At 45.0% G+C, this 21,938-nt stretch overlaps 2 protein-coding genes across 2 annotated transcripts in view; one reads left to right on the top strand and one right to left on the bottom strand.

The window, feature by feature from the left end:
* The window catches only part of LOC138959842 (ribosome biogenesis protein BMS1 homolog), a 28,132-nt gene extending 18,338 nt beyond the window's left edge, over window positions 1-9,794 (bottom strand). Inside the window, exons 1-9 of the mRNA XM_070331483.1 lie at window positions 9,554-9,794; window positions 8,892-9,072; window positions 7,419-7,609; window positions 5,717-5,796; window positions 5,166-5,354; window positions 4,628-4,770; window positions 2,065-2,186; window positions 1,254-1,456; window positions 758-846 (exon numbers count right to left, since the gene is read on the bottom strand). Coding sequence (XP_070187584.1) covers window positions 758-846; window positions 1,254-1,456; window positions 2,065-2,186; window positions 4,628-4,770; window positions 5,166-5,354; window positions 5,717-5,796; window positions 7,419-7,609; window positions 8,892-9,058 — 1,184 coding nt within the window. The 5' untranslated portion in view covers window positions 9,059-9,072; window positions 9,554-9,794. The remainder of the gene's footprint in view (window positions 1-757; window positions 847-1,253; window positions 1,457-2,064; window positions 2,187-4,627; window positions 4,771-5,165; window positions 5,355-5,716; window positions 5,797-7,418; window positions 7,610-8,891; window positions 9,073-9,553) is intronic.
* Window positions 9,795-12,291: 2,497 nt separating this feature from the next.
* Window positions 12,292-20,745, top strand: LOC138959841 (mucin-4-like). Its single transcript, XM_070331482.1, has 2 exons — window positions 12,292-12,551; window positions 16,874-20,745. Exons 1-2 carry the CDS (start codon window positions 12,494-12,496, stop codon window positions 18,739-18,741), a joined length of 1,926 nt encoding a protein of 641 aa, XP_070187583.1. The 5' UTR covers window positions 12,292-12,493; the 3' UTR covers window positions 18,742-20,745.
* Window positions 20,746-21,938: the final 1,193 nt, after the last annotated feature.

Here is a 21,938-nt window from a genome sequence, read left to right as displayed (position 1 = left end):
CACCGCGGCTTTGTTGACATCCTCACTTTTTCAGAGGCTAGAACAAGCTGTAATGCATGTATTATGGTCCGCGCATGGTGACATATCGTCATTATATGGTCTTATGGTGCGTTTGACATCGATTGTGGGCAAACTACACTTTGTAAACACGGGAGCGCGTACATATGCCTTTAAATCAATAGACTTCCCTGGTAGGGACACTTAGAGAATGTAGTAACAGTGTTCTGTTAACATCATTACCTCTCTACTTGTTTTAACAGTTTTAAAGATTATCGCATGCAAAGTGTTCTCTCTGACATACTTCTTCTTCTTCTTCGTTCATGGGCTTAGCCTCCCACGTTCACTCTTGTTTTTAGCACGAGTGGATTTTTACGTGTATGACCGTTTTTACCCCGCCATTCAGGCAGCACATGCCGATTTCGGGGGAGGCATGCTGGGTATTTTCGTGTTTCTATAACCCACCGAACTCTGACATGGATTACAGGATCTTTTCCGTGCGCACTTGGTCTTGTGCTTACGTGTACACACGAAGGGGGTTAAGTCACTAGCAGGTCTGCACATAAGTTGACCTGGGAGATCGGAAAAATCTCCACTCTTAACCCACCAGGCGGCAGCGACCGGGATTCGAACTCACGACCTCCCGATTAGGAGGCCGACGTCTTACCACCACGCCACTGCGCCCTGTCTGACATACAAAACCACTGCCTACTACCCCCCCACACACACACACGCACCCCCTCACAGCTGAACAACTCACTCTTCGCTGGAGCTGTCGTCGTCGTCGTCGTCGGCATGTGGTGCCGTTCCAATCAGTGAGCTGACCAGCTCCTTGACCGGCGTCATCTCCTGTAGGCACAGAACAGAATGGTCAGCATCACTGCAGTAAGATATGTTCACAACACTTATATGTGCACACACAGAAAGACAAACACAGACACACGTTGCATACACACACAAACACAATCTCTATCTGTCTCGCACACACACGCATGCAAGCAGCATTGAAACAGGTGAGTATGACAACAGCTCCACATAAAACAGGGAAGCATGCAGGGCCTCCCCTTTTTCTCACAAATTCCTGGGTTTCTGAGAAATTTAACATGCAAAAACTATGACACGTGAAAACAACAACAATGGCACTAAGGCTCGAAAGGTAAATTTGAACAGACTTTTGGGAGGATGAAAGAACTCCTCCCTATACTAAGTTGCGAGAGGAGACAGGTGATTGGAGCCAACACCTGACAACACCTAACCTCGTCATCTTGCTGCTGCAGGTAGTGGCTGCCGCCCACGTTGATGTAGACAGCGTCCTTGTCGTAAAGCACACCGCCCACACCCGACATCGGCGCGTACACCAGCCGCTCACGCTGATTCAGCGACCGTCTCTTCTCCATCTCGGGGGTTGGGCACGGGTCTGACAGACTCTCCATGTTCGCAATTCTAAAATCTCCAACACCTGGAAGGAAAGACATTTTGAAAGAAATCATGTTTAAAAATAGAAAATATAACCATTTCACCATTAAGACTAAACAAAACTGAAAAGGGTCACTTGTGCACAGTTTAACTCAAAACAACTGCATAAGTCACAGTGAAGTTTCACATTCCACCAGCATTTGTTATCAACTGCTGTCTTACTGGTAAGTACAATACCAAGCAACATGCCTGGTTGATATCCTGCTGTTACTTTGTGCAGGCACTTGTTCATATTACTGGTTGATGCCCCGTGACAGTTTGGTCCACTCTGGTTTTGCCAAGCAACTTTAAACCACGATTGTCTTTGGCTGCTCACAAGGGGACCTGAATGAAACAATACAGGCCTGAAAGTGGCGAGTATTTTACTCGCCATGACGAGTAGAAACATGTAACTGGCAAGTAGAAATTTCCATCTACTCACCAAATGCGAGTAAAGTTGCTGAAACAAATGGTTGGTTTGGCTAGTATAGTTTGCTCTCTGGCTAGTAAGTTTTCAGAATCACTTGCCAAAGGCGAGTACATCATTTGTTGAACTTTCAGGGCTGTAATAAAACTGTTCATACTTGGAACATTCTGTGCATCATTTCTTACCAGCAAGATGAATGGCCTGGTTGTGTTTCAACGCCAGGCCGCGGTTGTAGCCATAGATGGTCACCCTGCGGTCACACTTGTTGTCAGCCTCGATCTGTTCGGGCGGTGTGATGTCCTCCATTCTGCAACAGACAAGAAGCTGGTGAGTCGAACGCAGTGACACTGACAGCACAGGTTTTTTTTTTCTCTTTCTTTTTTACATTTAGTCAAGTTTGTGTGTGTAGAGCGATTCAGACTAAACTACTGGACCGATTTTTATGAAGTTTTACATGGGAGTTCCTGGGTATGAAATCACCAGACGGTTTTTTCATTTTTTTCGATAAATGTCTTTTATGACGTCATATCCGGCTTTTTGTAAAAGTTGAGGCGGCACTGTCACACCTTCATTTTTCAGTCAAATTGATTGAAATGTTGGCCAAGCAATCTTCGACGAAGGCCGGCTTAAAAATTAATTAATGACTTTGGTCATTAAAAATCTAAAAATTGTAATTAAAATAATTTTTTTATAAAACGATCCAAAATTACTTTTATTCTATTCTTCATCATGTTCTGATTCCAAAAACATATAAATATGTTATATTCGGATTAAAAACAAGCTCTGAAAATTCAAAATATAAAAATTATGATTAAAATTAAATTTCCGAAATCGTTTTAAAAACAATTTCATCTTATTCCTTGTCGGTTCCTGATTCCAAAAACATATAGATATGATATGTTTGGATTAAAAACACGCTCAGAAAGTTAAAACGAAGAAAGGTACAGTAAAGCGTGCTATGCAGCACATCGCAACCGCTACCGCGCTGAACAGGCTCATCACTTTTACTGCCTTTTGCACTAGCGGCGGACTACGGTCATTGTGAAAAAATGCAGTGCGCCAGTTTGATTCTGTGAGTTCGACAGCTTGACTAAATGTAGTAATTTCGCCTTACGCGACTTGTTTTATTTTGACCTCAGTTGCATGCAGGCTGCTTCAACCCAGAAGTAGGCCCCCTACCCTTCTTTTTTTGCCTCTTTCTTCTTTTTTTTCTTTTTTGAGACAGATTTTAGCTTGTACATTCTTGCAATGGGCTAGTGGTGTACACCAAGTCAAGTCAATGAATGAATGGTACCAATTAAAACATAACACAAATACAATGAAACTCCCCTTCTAAGACCTCCAAAGATCTGAGAAAATCAGGTCTAAAAAAGGATGGAGTCTTCAAAGCCAGGTAAATTTACATAGGTTATGAACAATAAATCTGAGAAAGCAAGTTCTCTAAACGGGGGTGAAGAGTCTAATTCCCACAGGTCTTGAAAGAGGGGTTCCACTGTATGATGTGTATTTATCACTGTATGATGTGTATTTATCACTGTATGTTGTGTATTTATCACTGTATGATGTGTATTTATCACTGTATGTTGTGTATTTGTCACTGTATGATGTGTATTTATCACTGTATGATGTGTATTTATCACTGTATGATGTGTATTTATCACTGTATGATGTGTATTTATCACTGTATGATGTGTATTTATCACTGTATGACTGTATGTTGTGTATTTATCACTGTATGATGTGTATTTATCACTGTATGATGTGTATTTGTCACTGTATGATGTGTATTTATCACTGTATGATGTGTATTTATCACTGTATGATGTGTATTTATCACGGTATGATGAGTATTTATCACTGCATGATGTGTATTTATCACTGTATGATGTGTATTTATCACTGTATGATGTGTATTTATCACTGTATGATGTGTATTTATCACTGTATGATGTGTATTTATCACTGTATGATGTGTATTTATAGGGCGGGGAAACAGCTCAGTCAGTCGCGGCGCTGGCTTTAAAACAAGTTGTCGCTATCGACGCGGGTTTGATCCCTACATACGACACACGAGGGATTTCTTTCCCAGGGTCAACTTTGTGCAGACTCTCCTCGGTGTCCGAACACCCCTGTGTGCACACAAGTGCACGATAAAGAACCCAAGTTCACAGCAAAAGTCTCTGGGCTTGGAAACATGAATACACGCATGCAGAAAAAAGAACAAAGTTGGGTAGCGCCACACAGTATTGGCAGTTCGCTTTCCCCAGGGAGAAAGCAGCCTGAATATCCTTGAGGGTAACCTCACAGGACTATATGAAATCTTATCCCTATCCTTATATTGTTGTGTGACGGGCGCAGTGGCGTGGTGGTAAGACGTTGGCCTCCTAATCGGGAGGTCGTGAGTTCGAATCCCGGTCGCTGCCGCCTGGTGGGTTAAGAGTGGAGATTTTTCCGATCTCCCAGGTCAACTAATGTGCAGACCTGCTAGTGACTTAACCCCCTTCGTGTGTACACGCAAGCACAAGACCAAGTGCGCACGAAAAAGATCCTGTAATCCATGTCAGAGTCCGGTGGGTTATAGAAACACGAAAATAACCAGCATGCCTCCCCCGAAATCGGCGTATGCTGCCTGAATGGCGGGGTAAAAACGGTCATACACGTAAAAATCCACTCGTGCTAAAAACATGAGTGAACGTGGGAGTCTAAGCCCATGAACGAAGAAGAAGAAGAAGAATATTGTTGTGTTACCTGTCGGCCAGGATGTAGGGGTGGGTGGTCCTCCAGGCGAGCGGCCTGAACTTCATGACGGAAATGAAGCGACACAGGTTGTGCACCTCCATCTTCTGGTACTCCCCCTCCACCATCCCCGACAGGTAGAACAGCTTGGCACCCTGGGAAACAAACGAGGGGGCAAATCAGATAAGTCCTAAACAAGCCTCACTCAAAAGGTACACAGGTTCTGATCTGCAGTCATAGAAATATTTTGGGAATAAGACAACAATTCACAACATGGTTTGTGCAATGTTCACTTTCAGCAAGACAAAGATTTGTCAAGACGGTTGACACTGCAAATCTGAGAAAACAGGGTCTTAAAAGGGAGGGAGTCTTAAACTGGTAGAGGGGGGGGGGGGATCTTAAAATGGGGGTTCCACTGTAACCCTCATCATTATCTCTTGATCACCACTGTTTTCAGGTATTGAGAAGGAGATCAGTAAGCACGTGGCAAAGGGACACTTCCATCTGCTCCTACTAGTGATCCTCTAGACAGGTACCCTTGTATCCATACCTGGTAAATCTCTGCCCAGAACCTGTCCTTGAGGCGTTTCTTGGTCTTCCTGACGCGCTTGGTGTCGTTGAAGGTGTCCAGGTGGTTGAGGACGCCCATCACTTTGGGGAAGCCATGCACCTGGCACACGTTAAGGAACTCAAACACCTCCATTTCAAAGCCAAACGACGCGTCGATCATCAGGATCACCTGTGGGAAAAGAAACAGCTTCATTGTAAACAAATTTCATAAAAACATAAATATTTTTAAAAGTTACGTTTTTGCCATACGCAAAGAGCTTATGGCCTGAATATGACTAATCCCTTAGCTTATAGCCCAAGCACAAAAAAAATCTCGAATCTGCTACCGCTTTCAATGTACACCAGTTTTACAGACTGGAGATCTTTAGGTCCAACAATTCTAACTGATGCTTTCATTTACCAGCTTGAGTTATAAATAAGCCAGACTGTCAAACACACACACAGGTGCCAACTGTGCACATAATCACAAGCTCCCAAGCGTGCAGACACATGTGACATGTACACATGTTTGCAGTCTCCACAAAAACTTACCAAGTCTGCCACTTTCGCGATGTCAATCATTTTGTTGATGTCATTGTCCACTTCAATCAGAGTCAGTCGTCTCTTCTTCCCTGAAATTGTCATATAATGGCACCTACATGTACATGTACTGTTGCAGTTACCATGGTTAACACTATACTGATTCTACATGTATTTAGACATATGTAACAAGCAGGCTCTTTGTCAGATTCAGTAACAGGAATTTATTCACCCGTAAATTGTCATCAATAATGGCATATATATACATGTACTGTTGCAGTTACCACAGTTAACATTATACTGATTCTACACGTATTTAGACATATGTAACAAGCAGGCTCTTTGTCAGATTCAGTTACAGGAATTTATTCACCCGTAGTGGCTTATTATCATTAAGGGGTGACTTACAAGCGTAAACATATGTACCGTGTTAGTCAGCAGCTCTGCACAGCTAATATATATGAGGCCTAATCTTCATCCATTCATCAAAGAACAAGGACTATTGAATCGAGGGTAACAAACTACAGCTAATCTGCCCTGGCAACCACGTACCACCTCTCACTAACAACCACCTGCCCAATATCACCACCCCAAGGGATCATCAACAACCTTTTTTCTCTGTATAATGCTCCTTCCACAGTGACCACCTGTCTATAACGACACCTTTTAGTCAGTCCCTGAGGTACAGTGGAACCCCTGGTTTAAGACCCTCCGATTCTTCTTCTTCTGCGTTCGTGGGCTGAAACTCCCACGTACACTCGTGTTTTTGCACGAGTGGAATTTTACGTGTATGACCGTTTTTACCCCGCCATTAAGGCAGCCGTACGCCGCTTTCGGTGGAAGCATGCTGGGTATTTTCGTGTTTCTATAACCCAGCGAACTCTGACATGGATTACAGGATCTTTTCTGTGCGCACTTGGTCTTGTGCTTGCGTGTACACACGAAGGGGGATACGCCACTAGCAGGTCTGCACATAAGTTGACCTGGGAGATCGGAAAAATCTCCACACTTAACCCACCAGGCGGCCGCGGCCGGGCCGGGATTCGATCCCTCGACCTTCCGATTACTAGAGGCCGACGTCTTACCACCCCGCCACAGCGCCCGTCTGACCCTCCGATTCAGGACCCATTCCCTTTTAAGACCTAGTTTTCTCCGTGTTTCTGTTCATCACCTCTGTAAATTTACCCCCATTATAAGACCTAGTTTTCTCCGTGTTTCTGTTCATCACCTCAATAAATTTACCCCCATTTTAAGACCTAGCTTTCTCCGTGTTTCTGTTCATCACCTCTGTAAATTTACGCCCATTTCAAGACCTAGTTTTCTCCGTGTTTCTGTTCATCACCTCAGTAAATTTACCCCCATTTTAAGACCTAGTTTTCTCCGTGTTTCTGTTCATCACCTCAGTAAATTTACCTCCATTTTAAGACCTAGTTTTCTCTGTGTTTCTGTTCATCACCTCAGTAAATTTACCCCCATTGTAAGACCTAGTTTTCTCCGTGTTTCTGTTCATCACCTCAGTAAATTTACTTCCATTTTAAGACCTAGTTTTCTCCGTGTTTCTGTTCATCTCCTCAGTAAATTTACCCCCATTTCAAGACCTGATATTTTGTTTTAGATTGTTGGAGGTCTGAAAAGGGGGGTTCCACTGTAGTCCTAACGCACAGGTTTGACTGTAAGAGTGTTGACTGTAAGAGTGTGAGTGAGCGGCCCTCACCTGACACCAGTGTCACCGGTCCCTTGATGTTCGTGACTTTCTGCCTGGTGAAGTTCCTGACAATGCACTGCAGCAGCGTTGTTTTGCCCACCCTAGGCGGCCCCACGATGGCCACCACTACCGGCGGTGGTTCCAACACTGACCTGTCTGGCAGCGGGATGTGAATCTTCTTCTGCTTCACATCTTGAGATCTGCACAAAAACAGAACATGTGACACATTCTGAGGATACACACGCACCTCTTATGAAAGACCTTTAAAAATCTTCACAAAAAGAAATGGTCGTAGAAGAGAGGGAACCTTAACATGGAGGTATTGTTTAAACTAAGACTGCTCAATAATATATATTATATAGAGCTCAACCTGGGCAAACTGAACACATTTTTTTTTTAAAGAAAATAAAAAAAATGATGTGACCTGTCATGCCAAAATGTTCTCTCAGCTAATGTACGTCGTTTAGTTTTAAAATTAATCCCACCTTCTTACTTATTCTACTTACATAAAAAATATTGAATTTTCCCTTTCACTGCAATACCCCACCACATCTTAGTTTTGAATGTTCTTTTCTTATTCAAGTTATTGCCAAACAGTATATATATAGCATCAAATATAATTTATCAATTTTAGCAGAACTTGCAGTCTTTTCGCACATGTGAAAATCAAAAAGTAATCTATCCAAATGATGGTTCAAATATTTTTTAAATTTGTTGCTTTTTTAACTCTTTCAGCCCTGCGCCCGACAGTTTGTCGGGCGCTCCTTAGCAGCTTTCAGCGCCTGTGCCCGACAAACTGTCGGGCGGCGACACGCATCTTCTCTGGCCTTGTTTCTGATCTAAAAATAAAAGACAGGTCACGAGCAAGGGAGGTAAATCTGTTCCCACTTCCTTCTGCTTTGTTTGGAGCAATTTGGCGAACGAAAATCGTCCGATTGAGTGTTTTTTGAGCATTTTTCCTGCGAAATATGAGCAACCAACGCCGCTACTCGTTGAGGCAGGTTCTTGACGAGATTTTCCTCGACGATGACACTGATTATGATGCCGAATGCGATGTTTCTTCGTCTCAATCGAGTGAAACAAGTGGTGATTTGAGTGCACAAGACCTGTGCGAGGGATTCGATGCAAATGTGAGACAGAAACATCCTGTGACTTGTTGAAACAACTGTGACAGAGTGGTGTGTTTACATACTTTTTGGTGTTGTGTTTGTGACTTGGAAGAAGGATTTCTTTGAACTTTACACAGTTCAGAAGGTACTGACTGCTACTCAACAGGTAAGAACATGCACTTATCATACAACACACAAAATTGTATGTGTCTACAACTATTAGTTGCAGAGTTAGAAGCGCTTTAAGTGAAGCACCCATCAGATTGCACTGCAGTGCCAAAACCCTCCAGGCTGGAGAGGCTGCTGAATCTGCACTGCAGTCAGGGCTGAAGGTGTTAAAGCAAAAGGAAATGAGGACTACAAAAGGGGGTACCTGTGGAACATCCTGGCAGCCTTGTTGACATTCTGAATAGAAAATGCCTTTGGGTTTCTCTGTTTTGCTGTCTCTTCGTCGTGAGGTTTTTTGTTTTTCTCCTTCTTCTTTTGTGCCTTTGGTCCTGAGGCCTTGGCTCTGTGCTTCTTCTTTGTATCTTCATCCATCTTGAATGTCCTGGCTACACAAACAGAGGAAGTTATTCAAGTGTTTGTCACTGTGTGTGTAAACTCCCTGACAAGAACACACAACCTTGACAAGAATAATGACCAAAGAAAAACAATTCCATGTTTCATTTCATAGAATCAATACTTTATCATTCACTGCAACGAATCTCATTCTCATTATCTGATTTAACTCTTAAAGTTAACTCAAGTATTCTTGATCATGTTATGCCTTATCGGCCCTGCAAGGTAAACATCCAGATCCAGATCATCAAGTTGATGTATGTATTTCTCTGTGAAATATCATTGCTTTACTGCTTCAAAATTCAAGGACGTGGTCCAAAATATAGTAATAAGTCTCACTTAACAAAACATGCAGATTTTCCTGTTCTTCTTCTTTCTTTAGACTGCCGCCTTCATCAAAGTGAAGATTCTGCAGATTCTCATTCTATACTATCAACGTTAAAAAGATACACAGAAAGAAAATCAGCAACATACCTCTTTAGTCTTGCAATGGAAAACCACATGTGCTACGCCATGTTCCAAGGGAGGTAACTCTCATCGTCTGTGTCTTTTTACCGCATCCAAGCAAAATTGCGGTAGGACCTGCTGTAGCTGAGTAGAAGTGAGACGGTATGTGGAGGGACTTTTGGAAGTGTCATTAGTTGGTGACTGCTGCCACTCTTATGAGGGGCTCAAGACAGCAGTTTCCGTCCTGTAGGTTATAACCGAAGACTACAGCCACAGTCAACAAAACACGCGGAAGTGGGAAAGGGGCGAGCACTCAATGATCTCACAGTGTGCAGTACAGTCCCTTTCCAAAACATCGGTTCCCCGATAGTGCAGATGATATCTTCACACCGGTGACACTGTGACGGTTCCCCTACGCTTTGTGTTCGGTGCCCTGACCCTTTGTGTTCGGTTCCCACTCGGTTCCCACACGCCAAAATTCGCGGACAAAACATCCATTTATGGTAGTATTACGCAATGTTGCTCTCTGAGAATGGTCTTGTTAGATCTGTGAGTGTTTACACTACATGCCTAGGTGCTGTTTTTGATATTTTAGCCGTTATTAGGTAGAATGCCTTCCACTTTACTGCAAAACTGCATAATTCTCTCTCTCTCTCTCTCTCTCTCTCTCTCTCTCTCTCTCTCTCTCTCTCTCTCTCTCTCTCTCTCTCACACACACACACACACAAAATACTGATGTCATCTGACTTACTTGGTATCACAAAAGGTGCTGCCTTGCCAGTTTTTGCTGAAAAATAACTCCGAGACAATTAGATTCAATGAATACAATGATACAAGTAACCGGCAAAGTCATAAATCCAAGAAGGTGTGGGGACCGACACGAACATTCGACCTAGACACAATCATTTGTCGTAGTAAGCGTAGACATCCGGTCTGCTCCCCGCCTAATGGCCGATGTCTTCCGTCTTCGGGGGACTACGTGGGTTTAAATTTGGAGTGGTCCTTCTCCTAGAGGAGTTTCCTTGCAGGGATAGTGAGCCTCCTCTGCCCTCGTTTTAATTTTGGAGTGATCTTCTCCTAGGACAGCTGCCTTCCAGGGTTGACGAGCCTGTCCTGCCCGGCTATTTACCCATAGTTGGGGGTTGGTTCGTGGGCACCAGGGCGTATCCACACGCCGGTGGGCCTGCATGCCACACGTCTAGGGGCCAACCTCCTCCGAGTCCTTGTAGTTCAGCCTGGGGCCTTTCAGTACCCAGTTCACGCCTGTCGCCACGACGGAGGCACTACAAAGGGCTTGCTGTGGAGAGGTTATGTACTGGCAGGAGAGACTGACGCAAGCTGCTCTCTTTTCGCGTTGTCCTGAAAAGGACGGTGCTAGCCAGCGGTGAGGGCTGAAAGCGAGAGGTGACAAGCACAAAACACTTCGCCAACACACTAGACACATCACACAGCCATTTGACAGGCGGGGACCGACACAAAATAGGCTGGTTGTGGGGTCCGTCACAGAGAAATTAGGTCGAAAGTGGGGTCCGACACAGAAAGTGGGGACCGACACAATGAATTATGGGAACCGTCACGCCTACGTCACAAAAGTGTGGGGGGACCGAACACAGCCAATTTCACTGACTACTTTTGTTGTTTTTATTATTACGGCTGTTTGGATGGCCCTACAATCTTGAAACTTGGGCTGTCTGCTACAGACATGTTGAACTTTTTGCTGGACCACGGACAGTTCCAAGCAGGCATTTTTTGGTAGGATATTTCTTGCCGATGCTACGAATTATGCAGTTTTGCAGTAAAGTGGAAGGCATTCTACCTAATAACGGCTAAAATATCAAAAACCTTCAATCCAACAGCACCTAGGCATGTAGTGTAAACACTCACAGATCTAACAAGACCATTCTCAGAGAGCAACATTGCGTAATACTACCATAAATGGATGTTTTGTCCGCGAATTTTGGCGTGTGGGAACCGAGTGGGAACCGAACACAAAGGGTCATGGCACCGAACACAAAGCGTAGGGGAACCGTCACAGTGTCACCGGCGTGATCTTGTTGCAATCGGTTCTCTGATACTATTAATACTAGTGATAGTGTAGTATGCTTGGCGCTGGTGGACAATATTCACTTTTTTGGCCTAAAACACACTTTTTTGGCCAAAAATGTACATTTTTGGCCAAAAAAAGTGTGTTTTTGGCCAAAAACATGTTTTGGCCAAAACTTTTGAGTGCAAAGTTTTGGCCAAAAAAATATTTGACCAAATCTAAAACATTTGGCCAAATCTTCACTTTTTTGGCCAAATGTTTTAGATTTGGCCAAGTAATGTTGCTAATAAATGTTTTAGATTTGGCCAAGTAATGTTGCTAAATTTAGTAATGTTGCTAAATTTAGCCCTCGACTCGGCCAATCGGATTACTGTACAGTCGGTCGACTGCGGTTGTCCGCGGGTGACGGTGATTCGCTCATGAAACGCGCTTTTCGGTGACCCGGCGATCAACCACAGTCCATCGACTGGGCAGTCGATCGACTGTCAGTCGGTTCACTGCTATCTTATGAAACTGGCCCCAGATCCGGCAAATATTATTGAACACACAAAAAGATTCCATTTCCCTTACCATGTACTGTACGCTACGGTAGAGAAATATCGGTGCATCCGTCCACTACAAATGCACTCTTCCATGACCTCCATAACTTTTCTTTCGCCGCTGAGTCAATGGTGTAAGAATAGCTGTAGCTGCTGCTACCCCTCCTTTTGCTGGGGGGGCTAGGGTGTTTGCTTTTCATAGCCGGGTACACTGCGTACCTATCCGGGTTAGCGGTACCCGTATTGAGCCATCGTCTCGTGAGTTGGGATCAGAATTTCGACACAGTTTATCAGTCCAGTTCCATGATTGCTAAAATCAGAAGAGCTGAAAACTATCGACGGAGTATATTTCAGTTTTAAGTGAGGGAGGCGACGACAGCGACAATGTCGCACTCTCAACGAACATGGATTGTCGTCTGCTTCTTGCTCGAACTACTGACAGGCGAGTTTGAACTTTTCGCTCCTCTTTCGTAACTTATGTGTAACGCTCTCTGTAGACTTTTTTGGCTGCCTGTCTTTTTCTCTGGTGTCTGTCAGTCTGTCCCAGTGCTTGTTTTTTCAGCCTCTGTTTGTACATTGCAAGGTTTAAATTCGATTCTTTAGCCACGCAATTTTCTGAGCTTACTTCATAATCACAAGAAGATGGTAATCGAGATAAGCTTGTAAACATCATCACAACTGACACTGACAGTGTCCACTGATGACAGCAGTGTGACGTAGAAGAAGTGGGTTACAAACAGTCGTGTTTCTTTAAAAGGTAAAAAGCCACGGTAGAACTACTGGCGGCATCCCAACCTGCCGCATCCCAGCCTTCCACATCCCATCCTGCCGCACCCAACCTGCCGCATCCCAGCCTGCTGCACCCCAGCCTGCCGCATCCCAGCCTGCCGCACGCCACCCTGCCGCACGCCACCCTGCCGCATCCCAGCCTGCCGCACCCCAACCAGCCGCATCCCAGCCTGCTGCACCCCACCCTGCCGCACCCCAACCTGCCGCACGCCACCCTGCCGCATCCCAGCCTGCCGCACCCCAACCTGCCGCATCCCAGCCTGCCGCACCGCAACCTGCCGCACCGCAACCTGCCGCATCCCAGCATGCCGCAATATTGATTTACGTTTGATTAGTGTGTGTATCTGAAAATATTTGTTGTAAACTTGATAACATATAAAAACAACTAATGAAACTGAATGTTTGCATCAATAGGCACGCAGGTTGGTGTTTTGGTGACTGAACGTTATCATATAGCACACTATCTTTCGTGCAACAACACTGTACTGATAACTTTTTTTTTTAAACATTCAATTCTTTCAACCGCTCACAGGTGCATATTGTTGTTTGAACAGTTGTTGTCCTACATATTGTAAAAAAAACCCGAGCACAATTATTTTGATGCAACAAGTCGACATTGAATGAACCACTACAGTTGTTGCAGAAATAGTCTGAACAAAAAATGATATGCAATAACTGTTTATCTTTTTAAATCAACAAATGTCTTGGCTTTCGGATAACATACACGCCTGAAAACAACGGAGGAACTTTTCATCGTTGTAATCATTTTGCAGACAAAATATCGTGTGATTTTATCCATTCATTTATAAATATGCAGCCTTATCAAAAACTTCAAGTGATGTTTTCTCAAAACCAGGTTTTTCGAGTTAAACAGTTGGTGCTCTGAGGGGGCGAAATGAAATCTACATTGCGGCAGGCTGGGATGCGGCAGATTGGGGCGCGGCAGGCTGGGATGCGGCAGGTTGGGGTGCGGCAGGCTGGGATGCGGCAGGTTGGGGTGCGGCAGGCTGGGATGCGGCAGGCTGGGGTGCGGTAGGCTGGGATGCGGCAGGTTGGGGTGCGGCAGGCTGGGATGCGGCAGGTTGGGGTGCGGCAGGCTTGGATGCGGCAGGCTGGGGTGCGGTAGGCTGGGATGCGGCAGGTTGGGGTGCAGTAGGCTGGGATGCGGCAGGCTGGGGTGCGGTAGGCTGGGATGCGGCAGGTTGGGGTGCGTCAGGCTGGGATGCGGCAGGTTGGGTGCGGCAGGGTGGGATGTGGCAGGCTGGGATGCGGCAGGTTGGGATGACACCGAACTACTAGGCTACTCTAGCAGATGGGATCCATTTGTGAAGAAGAGCCTAAGTGAAAAGTGTGTCGCTGCCGTGGTTGGGGCGACCAGATAACGGCGACACTTTGCTTTCATCAACAACATGATGGTGAATACAACAACAACAACAATAACAACGACGACGACGACGACGAAAACAACAATTCACCGCAGTAGAAGCAGCAGTAGGCTAGTAGGCATAGTAGAAGGGAACAAGGACAATAACAAGGGAATGAAAGTGGAGACGACAACGACAACAATAGCTATTGTAGCCACACTAGCAACAGTAGTACAGTGGACCCCTTTTAAGACCCCCCAATTTAAGACTCCCTCCCTTTTAAAAACCCTCTTTTCTCAGAATTTCTGTTCATAGCCTTTGTAAATGTACCCTCATTTTAAGACTACCTCCTTTTTAAAGCCTGATTTTCTCAGATTTTTTGAGGTCTTAAAAAAGGGGGGGGGGGGTCCACTGTAGTTAAGATGAACTAGAACAACAACTGTCTGAATGAAGAAGAAGATTCCAGTGTGATTTTCTAAGAAATCAGTTGCGGGGACAAATATACAGCGCACTGATTTCATACCTAAACATATTTTCAATATTAAGTTGGCCATTTCACCTACAGAACTGTGTTAAGGTTTGTGAAATGCAAAACCCTGGTCTATTTGCTTTCATAGGTAAGAAGAGAGCGGACGTAATCTCTAAAGCAAACTCAGGTATATTGCACACACAGGGGGTCCCTGTGGTGTCTCCAAGTTGTTTGTAGCCTTACGGGCCGAGGCAGAAAGGAGGGTAGTTCAATATTTGCCAAAACTCTGCGCCATACACTTTCGCAACGAAGGGTCAAAATATCAATCTGAGACTCTACAGTGTCACGTGGCCTTGGAGGAGAGACAGAGAACTAACATGATCTGAACTGAACATTATTTCACAAGGAGGAAGTTTCGAGACTGAGCCTTTTCTTACAATTTGTCTTCTGAGAGAGAGAGAGAGAGAGAGAGAGAGAGAGAGAGAGAGAGAGAGAGAGAGAGGGAGGGAGGGGAGAGAAAGAGAGAGAGAGGGGGGGGGGGGGTAGAAAGAGAGAGGGGGAGAGGACGAGGGGGATGGGGAAGAGGGGGAAGGAAGAGAATAGGAGACACTGAGAGAGAGAGAGGGGAGATAAGGAGGGAGAGAAAGTGTGTATGTGAGTGCGTGCGTGCGTGTGTGTGCGTGCGTGCGTGTGCGTGTGTCAGTGTGTGTGTGTGTGTTCTTGCTAGCATGTGAATGTAAGCAAAAAAGGCTTGCTCAATTCTTTCCTCTCATATGATGAAGAAGGAACATAAAAGGAATAAGAGAGGTATCAAAGTATAAATCTATTAATAAACTTGTTTGTCTAATATCCCTCATGTAGATATTACAAGAAACCAGAGATCCCCATGTCCCTAACAATCTCTCCCTCAACAGGATAGCATCACAACACAGATACAATTTGGGATACAGGGCATCCTTGAGAAACGTAACGACTTTTCCCAAGCAACGGAAGTAACGGAAGATAAATGAGCAGTTTGGGTGTTTGAATTGAAGAGTGGGGGTGTAATACTGATAGCGACTCTGTCCTCCTCGCACAGAAATGTTCAGTTCTGTTTGCCCTGTTATTTGCGGTCACGTGTGTCGTATTTACCAGGTAGGCCTACTAATGGGGCTGTCACACTATAACGTATAGCAGTAACATGAGGTCATGGGATTGCGACATTTTTTTTTTTTTTGGGGGGGGGGGGGGGCTGGTCTATGACTCTAATGCTTCATTCGGTGCTTGTCTTAAACATGACTCTATGTGAGTCCATCTCGTCTGCCTTCAAAGAGCAAACAATCTTATCATTCCGTCGATTGTCAGTTTCGTGAGTTCTGTTTGCTTTTAGCTATGGTTATTTTTGTCGCCGTTTGCGTTATGCTTGACGTAAACATTGATTTGCAGATAACTGTTAAAAATTTAGAGTCACAATCGTCTTGGAGTCAAAGAGAAAATAGTGAGACAGTTTAAATTTTGCGAGGCCTACCTTTTTGTCATGTTTAGAAGGACCTCCGTAAAGCGCATACACTTTTCTCATCACAATAACATTCTTGAGTGAATGAGTGAGCCAGCTAGTTAGTTAGTTAGTTATTTAGTTAGTCAGTCAGTCAGTCAGTTAGTTAGTTAGTTAGTTGGTTGGTTAGTTAGTTGTTTAGTTGGTTAGTTAGTTAGTTCGTTCGTTCGTTAGTTAGTTCGTTAGTTAGTTAGTTAGTTCGTTTGTTAGCTAGTAAGTTAGTTAGTTAGTTAATTAGCTAGTTAGTTAGTTAGTTAGTTAGTTAGTTAGTTAGTTAGTTACAGAAGTGTAGTTAGTTAATGTGTTTGTTTTTGTTTGCTTGTTTGTTCGTTTGTTTGTCTGTTCGTTTGTTTGTCTGTTTGTTTGTTAATTTGTTTGTTTGTTTAACTAAACAGTGTTACTGTATTTCAGTATAAGCTGTCGCCCTTCTCCTCCTCCACTGATACCCAAGGTGTGTTGTGTGTCTCAGGTTCTTCTTCCTGCCCTGCCCTCTCCTCGCTCTTGGTGGAATTTTCCTTCAGTCCGAGCTTTCACACGGGAAGATGTTATCTACTCTAATTCCAGTTTGCATTAGTTTGCAATAATCAATCTTTTACTTTCATTTTCAGGCTCACACAGCAGCCGACTGAGACGTCAGGCACCGGATGAAAGCCAGGACCCTTCCCTCCAAGACCTGAGCAGCCTTCTGGGCCAGCTGCCCGCCCAGTCGTTACCCGGCAATGGCATGGACCTCACCAACCTCATGGACTCTGTCAGCCAGGCCTTGGGACAAGGCGCCCAGGGCATGGGACAAGGCGTGGGACAGAGCGTAGGACAAGGCATGGACCTCAGCAGTGTGATGGACATGGCCAACGCCCTGCAGCAGAAGCCAGAGCGGGGTGTCAGGGTTCACTTCAACGACGGCGGATCTGAGGCCGCCATGATGGAAGTCTTCGTGGAGACCAAGTCCGTGGACGACCTGATGGGCAGCAAGGCGGGCAGACAGCAGCTGGGGCAGCTCAACGCGCAGCTGGAGCAGGCTATGGGCTCGCTGGGTCAGGGCATGAATATGATGCAGGGCGTCCACCAGGCACAACAAGCAGTGGATGCTGTCAACGCTCCCAACCTTGAAGCCATGCTGAGCGACATCGCTAGGATGCTGTCTTCAGGCGGGTCCGCTGGACTGTTCCCGGGTCTCGCTGGCAACGACTCTATGAATCTGCTGCTGCAGACCATGGACCAGCTCCCAGCCCTCAAGAGTCTGATGGAGAACCTGTCTCGGATGTTGGCAGGACTCGAAACCGGCCAGCCGTCCACAGCGCAGACCATGCAGCAAATGCTTGCCTCTGCGGCTTCGTCCCTCCAAGGCCTGCTGGGTAATGGCAGGTCCATGCCAGGGGCGGACGGCATGAGACAGATGATGGAAATGGCCGTCAACAGTCTGGTGGGCAACATGGAGCTCCTCAACACCTTGATGTACAGCACACAGCACACGCTGAGCGACCCCTCCTTCCTGCAGACCCTCAACAACACGCACTGCCTGATGACGACCCTCACAGACCCACGGCCCAACCAAGGCCTGGCCTTGCACTGCATGCAGCAGTTGATGCAGACTGTCCTAACCCCCCAGAACTCGGAGCAGATCATGACCACGATGAGAGACTTCCTCAACACCTATGTCAACAACCCCCAGACTCTGCAGACCGTGATGAAGCTCCTCCAGACCCCCAGCCTCGACACGGCCTTCACCTTGCTGCAGTCCTTCGTGGGCCAGCTGGACGTGGCGGGCAGTGACGTCACCACCGCCATGCAGACCGTGCAGACCATGCTGAGAGGTCTCCTGCAGAACCAGCCGCTGATGGAAGCTCTGTCCAAGCTGCTGCAGAGCCCGGAGAGCGGCTCGCTGTACAGAGACGTGATGGACATGCTGCGGAACTCCACGCTGGGCGACCCGGTCACTCAGCAGCTGCTCCTGGTGGTCAACGACACGCTGGTGAGGGTGTGGACGTCGGGGGACCTCGGGCAGGCGGCGGACACGTTGAGACAGATGACCGCCATGCTCAGCCAGGCCCAGGACCCCGGTCAGCCCTTGAGCCAGTCACAACTCGCCTTCCTCGACATGCTGAACAAGGTGATGGACATGATGGTCAGCGTCGCTAACCGCAGCACAACCCAGCTGCCTGATTCATCCACAACGGCCAGACCTGCAATCACAGACACCCCGACCCCCAGAGCTCCTCCATCCACCACCGCCACGGTCAGGGAGACGACCTCCTCGCCTGGTCAGACAACGACCTCTTCCACCTCCACCACCACCGCTCGGCCAGCAACGCCGCTACCGCCCGCCAGGTCGTCCTCCGCGGCTCCATCGCCAGCACCTGCGACGACAGGAAGAAGCGACACTCAGGATGACGATGATGACAGTGGAGCCGTGCACCTTTCCTTTTCTGTAATCTCTGTGGCCCTGGCTCTATTCGTCTCTACAATGTTTCTTTAGAGTTCAACCTGTTGTCTTGTGCACTCTATATTTGTGTTTACCTGGCTCTATTCGTCTTTACTATGTTTCTTCAGAGTTCAAACTGTTTTCTTGTGTCTTCTAATATACCTTTATGTCCACCTAGCTTTCAAGATTGACTCCTGATGTATTCGATAAGTTGGTCTAAACTAGAAACCAGGCTTGTCTAATAGCTTTCTGGGCTGGTTCATGTCTGCGAAAAGGAGAACTTGCTTTTTATCTTCAAATTCTAAAAGAACAAGAACAAAGACGTCATTGTCTGCGCTATGGCAGACATTTTCCCTGATCATTCAAAAAAGTTTCTTCTTTTATCGGAAAGCAGAATATGTATTGGTGATTTTATCGAGAAAACTCAACTGCTGTCTACTTCGCAACATAAAGACCGGTTCTGTTTGCCTGACTGATTTTATGTAGACATTGATTTTCTGACTCAGCTGAACAAGGCTTCACACTCTGCTGAACTGACCACACCAGATATCTCTCCAACTATGGTTCTTCTAATAATCTAATAAATATATCTATGCAATTTCTATAAGTATTTCTTCGTTTGTTTGTTTGTTTGTTTGTTTGTTTGTTGGTTCGTTCGTTCGTTCGTTCGTTTGTTTGTTTTTACATTTAGTCAAGTTTTGACTGAATGTTTTAACATAGAGGGGGGAATCGAGACGAGGGTCGTGGTGTAAGTGTGTGTGTGTGTGTGTGTGTGTAGAGCGATTCAGAGTAAACTACTGAACCGATCTTTATGAAATTTTTCATGAGAGTTCCTGGGTATAATATCCCCAGTCTTGTTTTCTTTTTTCGATAAATGTCTTTGATGACGTCATATCCGGCATTTTGTAAAAGTTGAGGCGGCACTGTCACACCCTCATTTTTCAATCAAATTGATTGAAATTTTGGCCAAGCAATCTTCGACGAAGGCCGGACTTTGGTATTGCATTTCAGCTTGGAGGCTTAAAAATTAATTAATGACTTTGGTCATTAAAAATCTGAAAATTGTAATTAAAATTATATTTTTATAAAACGATCCAAAATTACGTTTATCGTATTCTTCATTATTTTCTGATTCCAAAAACATATAAATATGTTATATTCGGATTAAAAACAAGCTCTGAAAATTAAAAATATAAAAATTATGATTAAAATTAAATTTCCGAAATCAATTTAAAAGCAATTTCATCTTATTCCTTGTCCGTTCCTGATTCCAAAAACATATAGATATGATATGTTTGGATTAAAAACACGTTCAGAGAGTTAAAAAGAATAGAGATATAGAAAAGCGTGCTATCCTCCTCAGCGCAACCGCTACCGCGCTTTTCTGGATTGTTAATTTCACTGCCTTTACCACGAGCGGTGGACAGACGATGCTACGAGTGTACGGTCTTGCGGAAAAAATGCAATGCGTTCAGTTTCATTCTGTGAGTTCGACTGAGCTTGACTAAATGTTGTATTTTCGCCTTTCGCGACTTGTTGTTTTTGTGTGTGTCTGTCTCAAATGATGTACTAGAAATGTGTGATTCATACAGGTAAATCAGGTTTCCAGGATGAATTGACATTCAGTTGCCAAGCAAGGTATCGGTCTACCATTCCTGATCAAGGTAGACATTGATAGAAGTCAGGCACTGATTCAACATGCCACGATCAGCTGAACGGCTGTCCTTCTCAAGTTTTCAGGATGTTCTCTATTGCTAGGGCTCTCTTAAACATGTTTGTTTCGACACAATAGCTTCATTTAGACTCTACATGTTTCGATTTTCTCAACACCTGCTTCGCTGTTGTTTGTGCATAATAAAATAACTGACGAGTTTTGAAAGCTGACTTAGTTTTTGAGATGTGTTGCTCAAAATGTTCTGTAAATCTAAGCAGGTATTGACAGCAAGGAATGTGAATGTTTCAGGGAAAACCAAAAGAAACTACGATTAAAATGTTTTGTTAATACTACCGTGATAATGGTGACGAAGTCCCAATTTCAATAAATTACCTTTTTTCAAAGTATGTGTTTATCGTGTGTCTTTGTTTTAACGTTGCTCATGTGGGTTTACATATACCGCTCTGTGGTATTGATAATCATAAGCATTGCAGTCACTTCTCCCGATCAGTTTCACTGAACAAAATGACGGAAACCCGAAGTGTGTGTGTGTGTGTCAGTGTGTGTGTGTGTATATATATATATATATACTAGATGAATACCCGCTTCGCCGGGTAGCCGGCTTCGCCGGGAAGAAGTAGAGCCGAATACCCGGCTTCGCCGGGTGAGTGGCGCACCGTACGCCGGGTGAGTGGCGCACCGTACGCGATTGACGCCACACGAAGGAAAACTTCTAAAAATAGTAACGGGAATATGGATTGAGCGTTGTGGACAGTGACCTTCTAAAAATAGTAACGGGAATATGGATTGACGCCACACGAAGGAAGGGAGATAAACGCAAAACACTGGAGAAGATAAGGAAGAGTTACTGGGAATGGATGTAGTGGATCTACAGAAAAAACAAAATCGGTTCAGCGCTGCGCGCTGAGAGCACGTGTTGAAAATTCTCATCGACCAGGTTGTGTCCGGGGTCTACCTGAATATGCCCACCAAATTTGAAGCAGATCCATCGAGAACTTTGGCCGTGCATCGCGAACACACACACACACACACACACACACACACAAACACACACACACACACACACACACACACACACACACACACACACAAGTCGTATATATATATACTAGATGATTACCCGCTTCGCCGGGAAGAAGTAGAGCCGAATACCAGGCTGCGCCTGCGCACGAAGGAAAGGAGATAAACGCGCAAAACACTGGAGATCTTCTAAAAATAGTCACGTGCAGTGACCTTCTAAAAATAGTAACGGGAATATGGATTGTGTTACGGATGAATTTTCAGGTGAGTGTCTGTGTGTATAGAAAATATGCGTGCTCTACTCTGTTTACTATCTAACTGTTACTCGCACACAACACTCAAACAAAGCACAAAGACTAAACACTCTCAATGCCCTTTGCCCTCGTACCTGTAATAAATCATCAACACAACAATACAAACATGTTATTTCTCATGCATTCTACAGATCACGTTCATTCATATATAGGAAGAATAATATCTTAACACACGTCGGAGACTAACTGTCTCACGTTAGATGAATGTTCTCGTTCCACACAATTCTGCTAACGTTTAGAGT

This window comes from Littorina saxatilis, linkage group LG2 (genome assembly GCF_037325665.1).
Source record: "Littorina saxatilis isolate snail1 linkage group LG2, US_GU_Lsax_2.0, whole genome shotgun sequence".
Lineage (NCBI taxonomy): Eukaryota > Metazoa > Mollusca > Gastropoda > Littorinimorpha > Littorinidae > Littorina > Littorina saxatilis.
This window is presented reverse-complemented; position numbering and strand designations above follow the sequence as displayed.

Excerpts from the sequence above, each read along its gene's own strand:
- LOC138959841 (XM_070331482.1), top strand. The coding sequence starts at position 12,494 with ATGTCGCACTCTCAACGAACATGGATTGTCGTCTGCTTCTTGCTCGAA. Across the intron at positions 12,552-16,873 it reads CTTGCTCGAACTACTGACAG|GCTCACACAGCAGCCGACTG; the intron begins GCGAGTTTGAAC and ends TTTCATTTTCAG.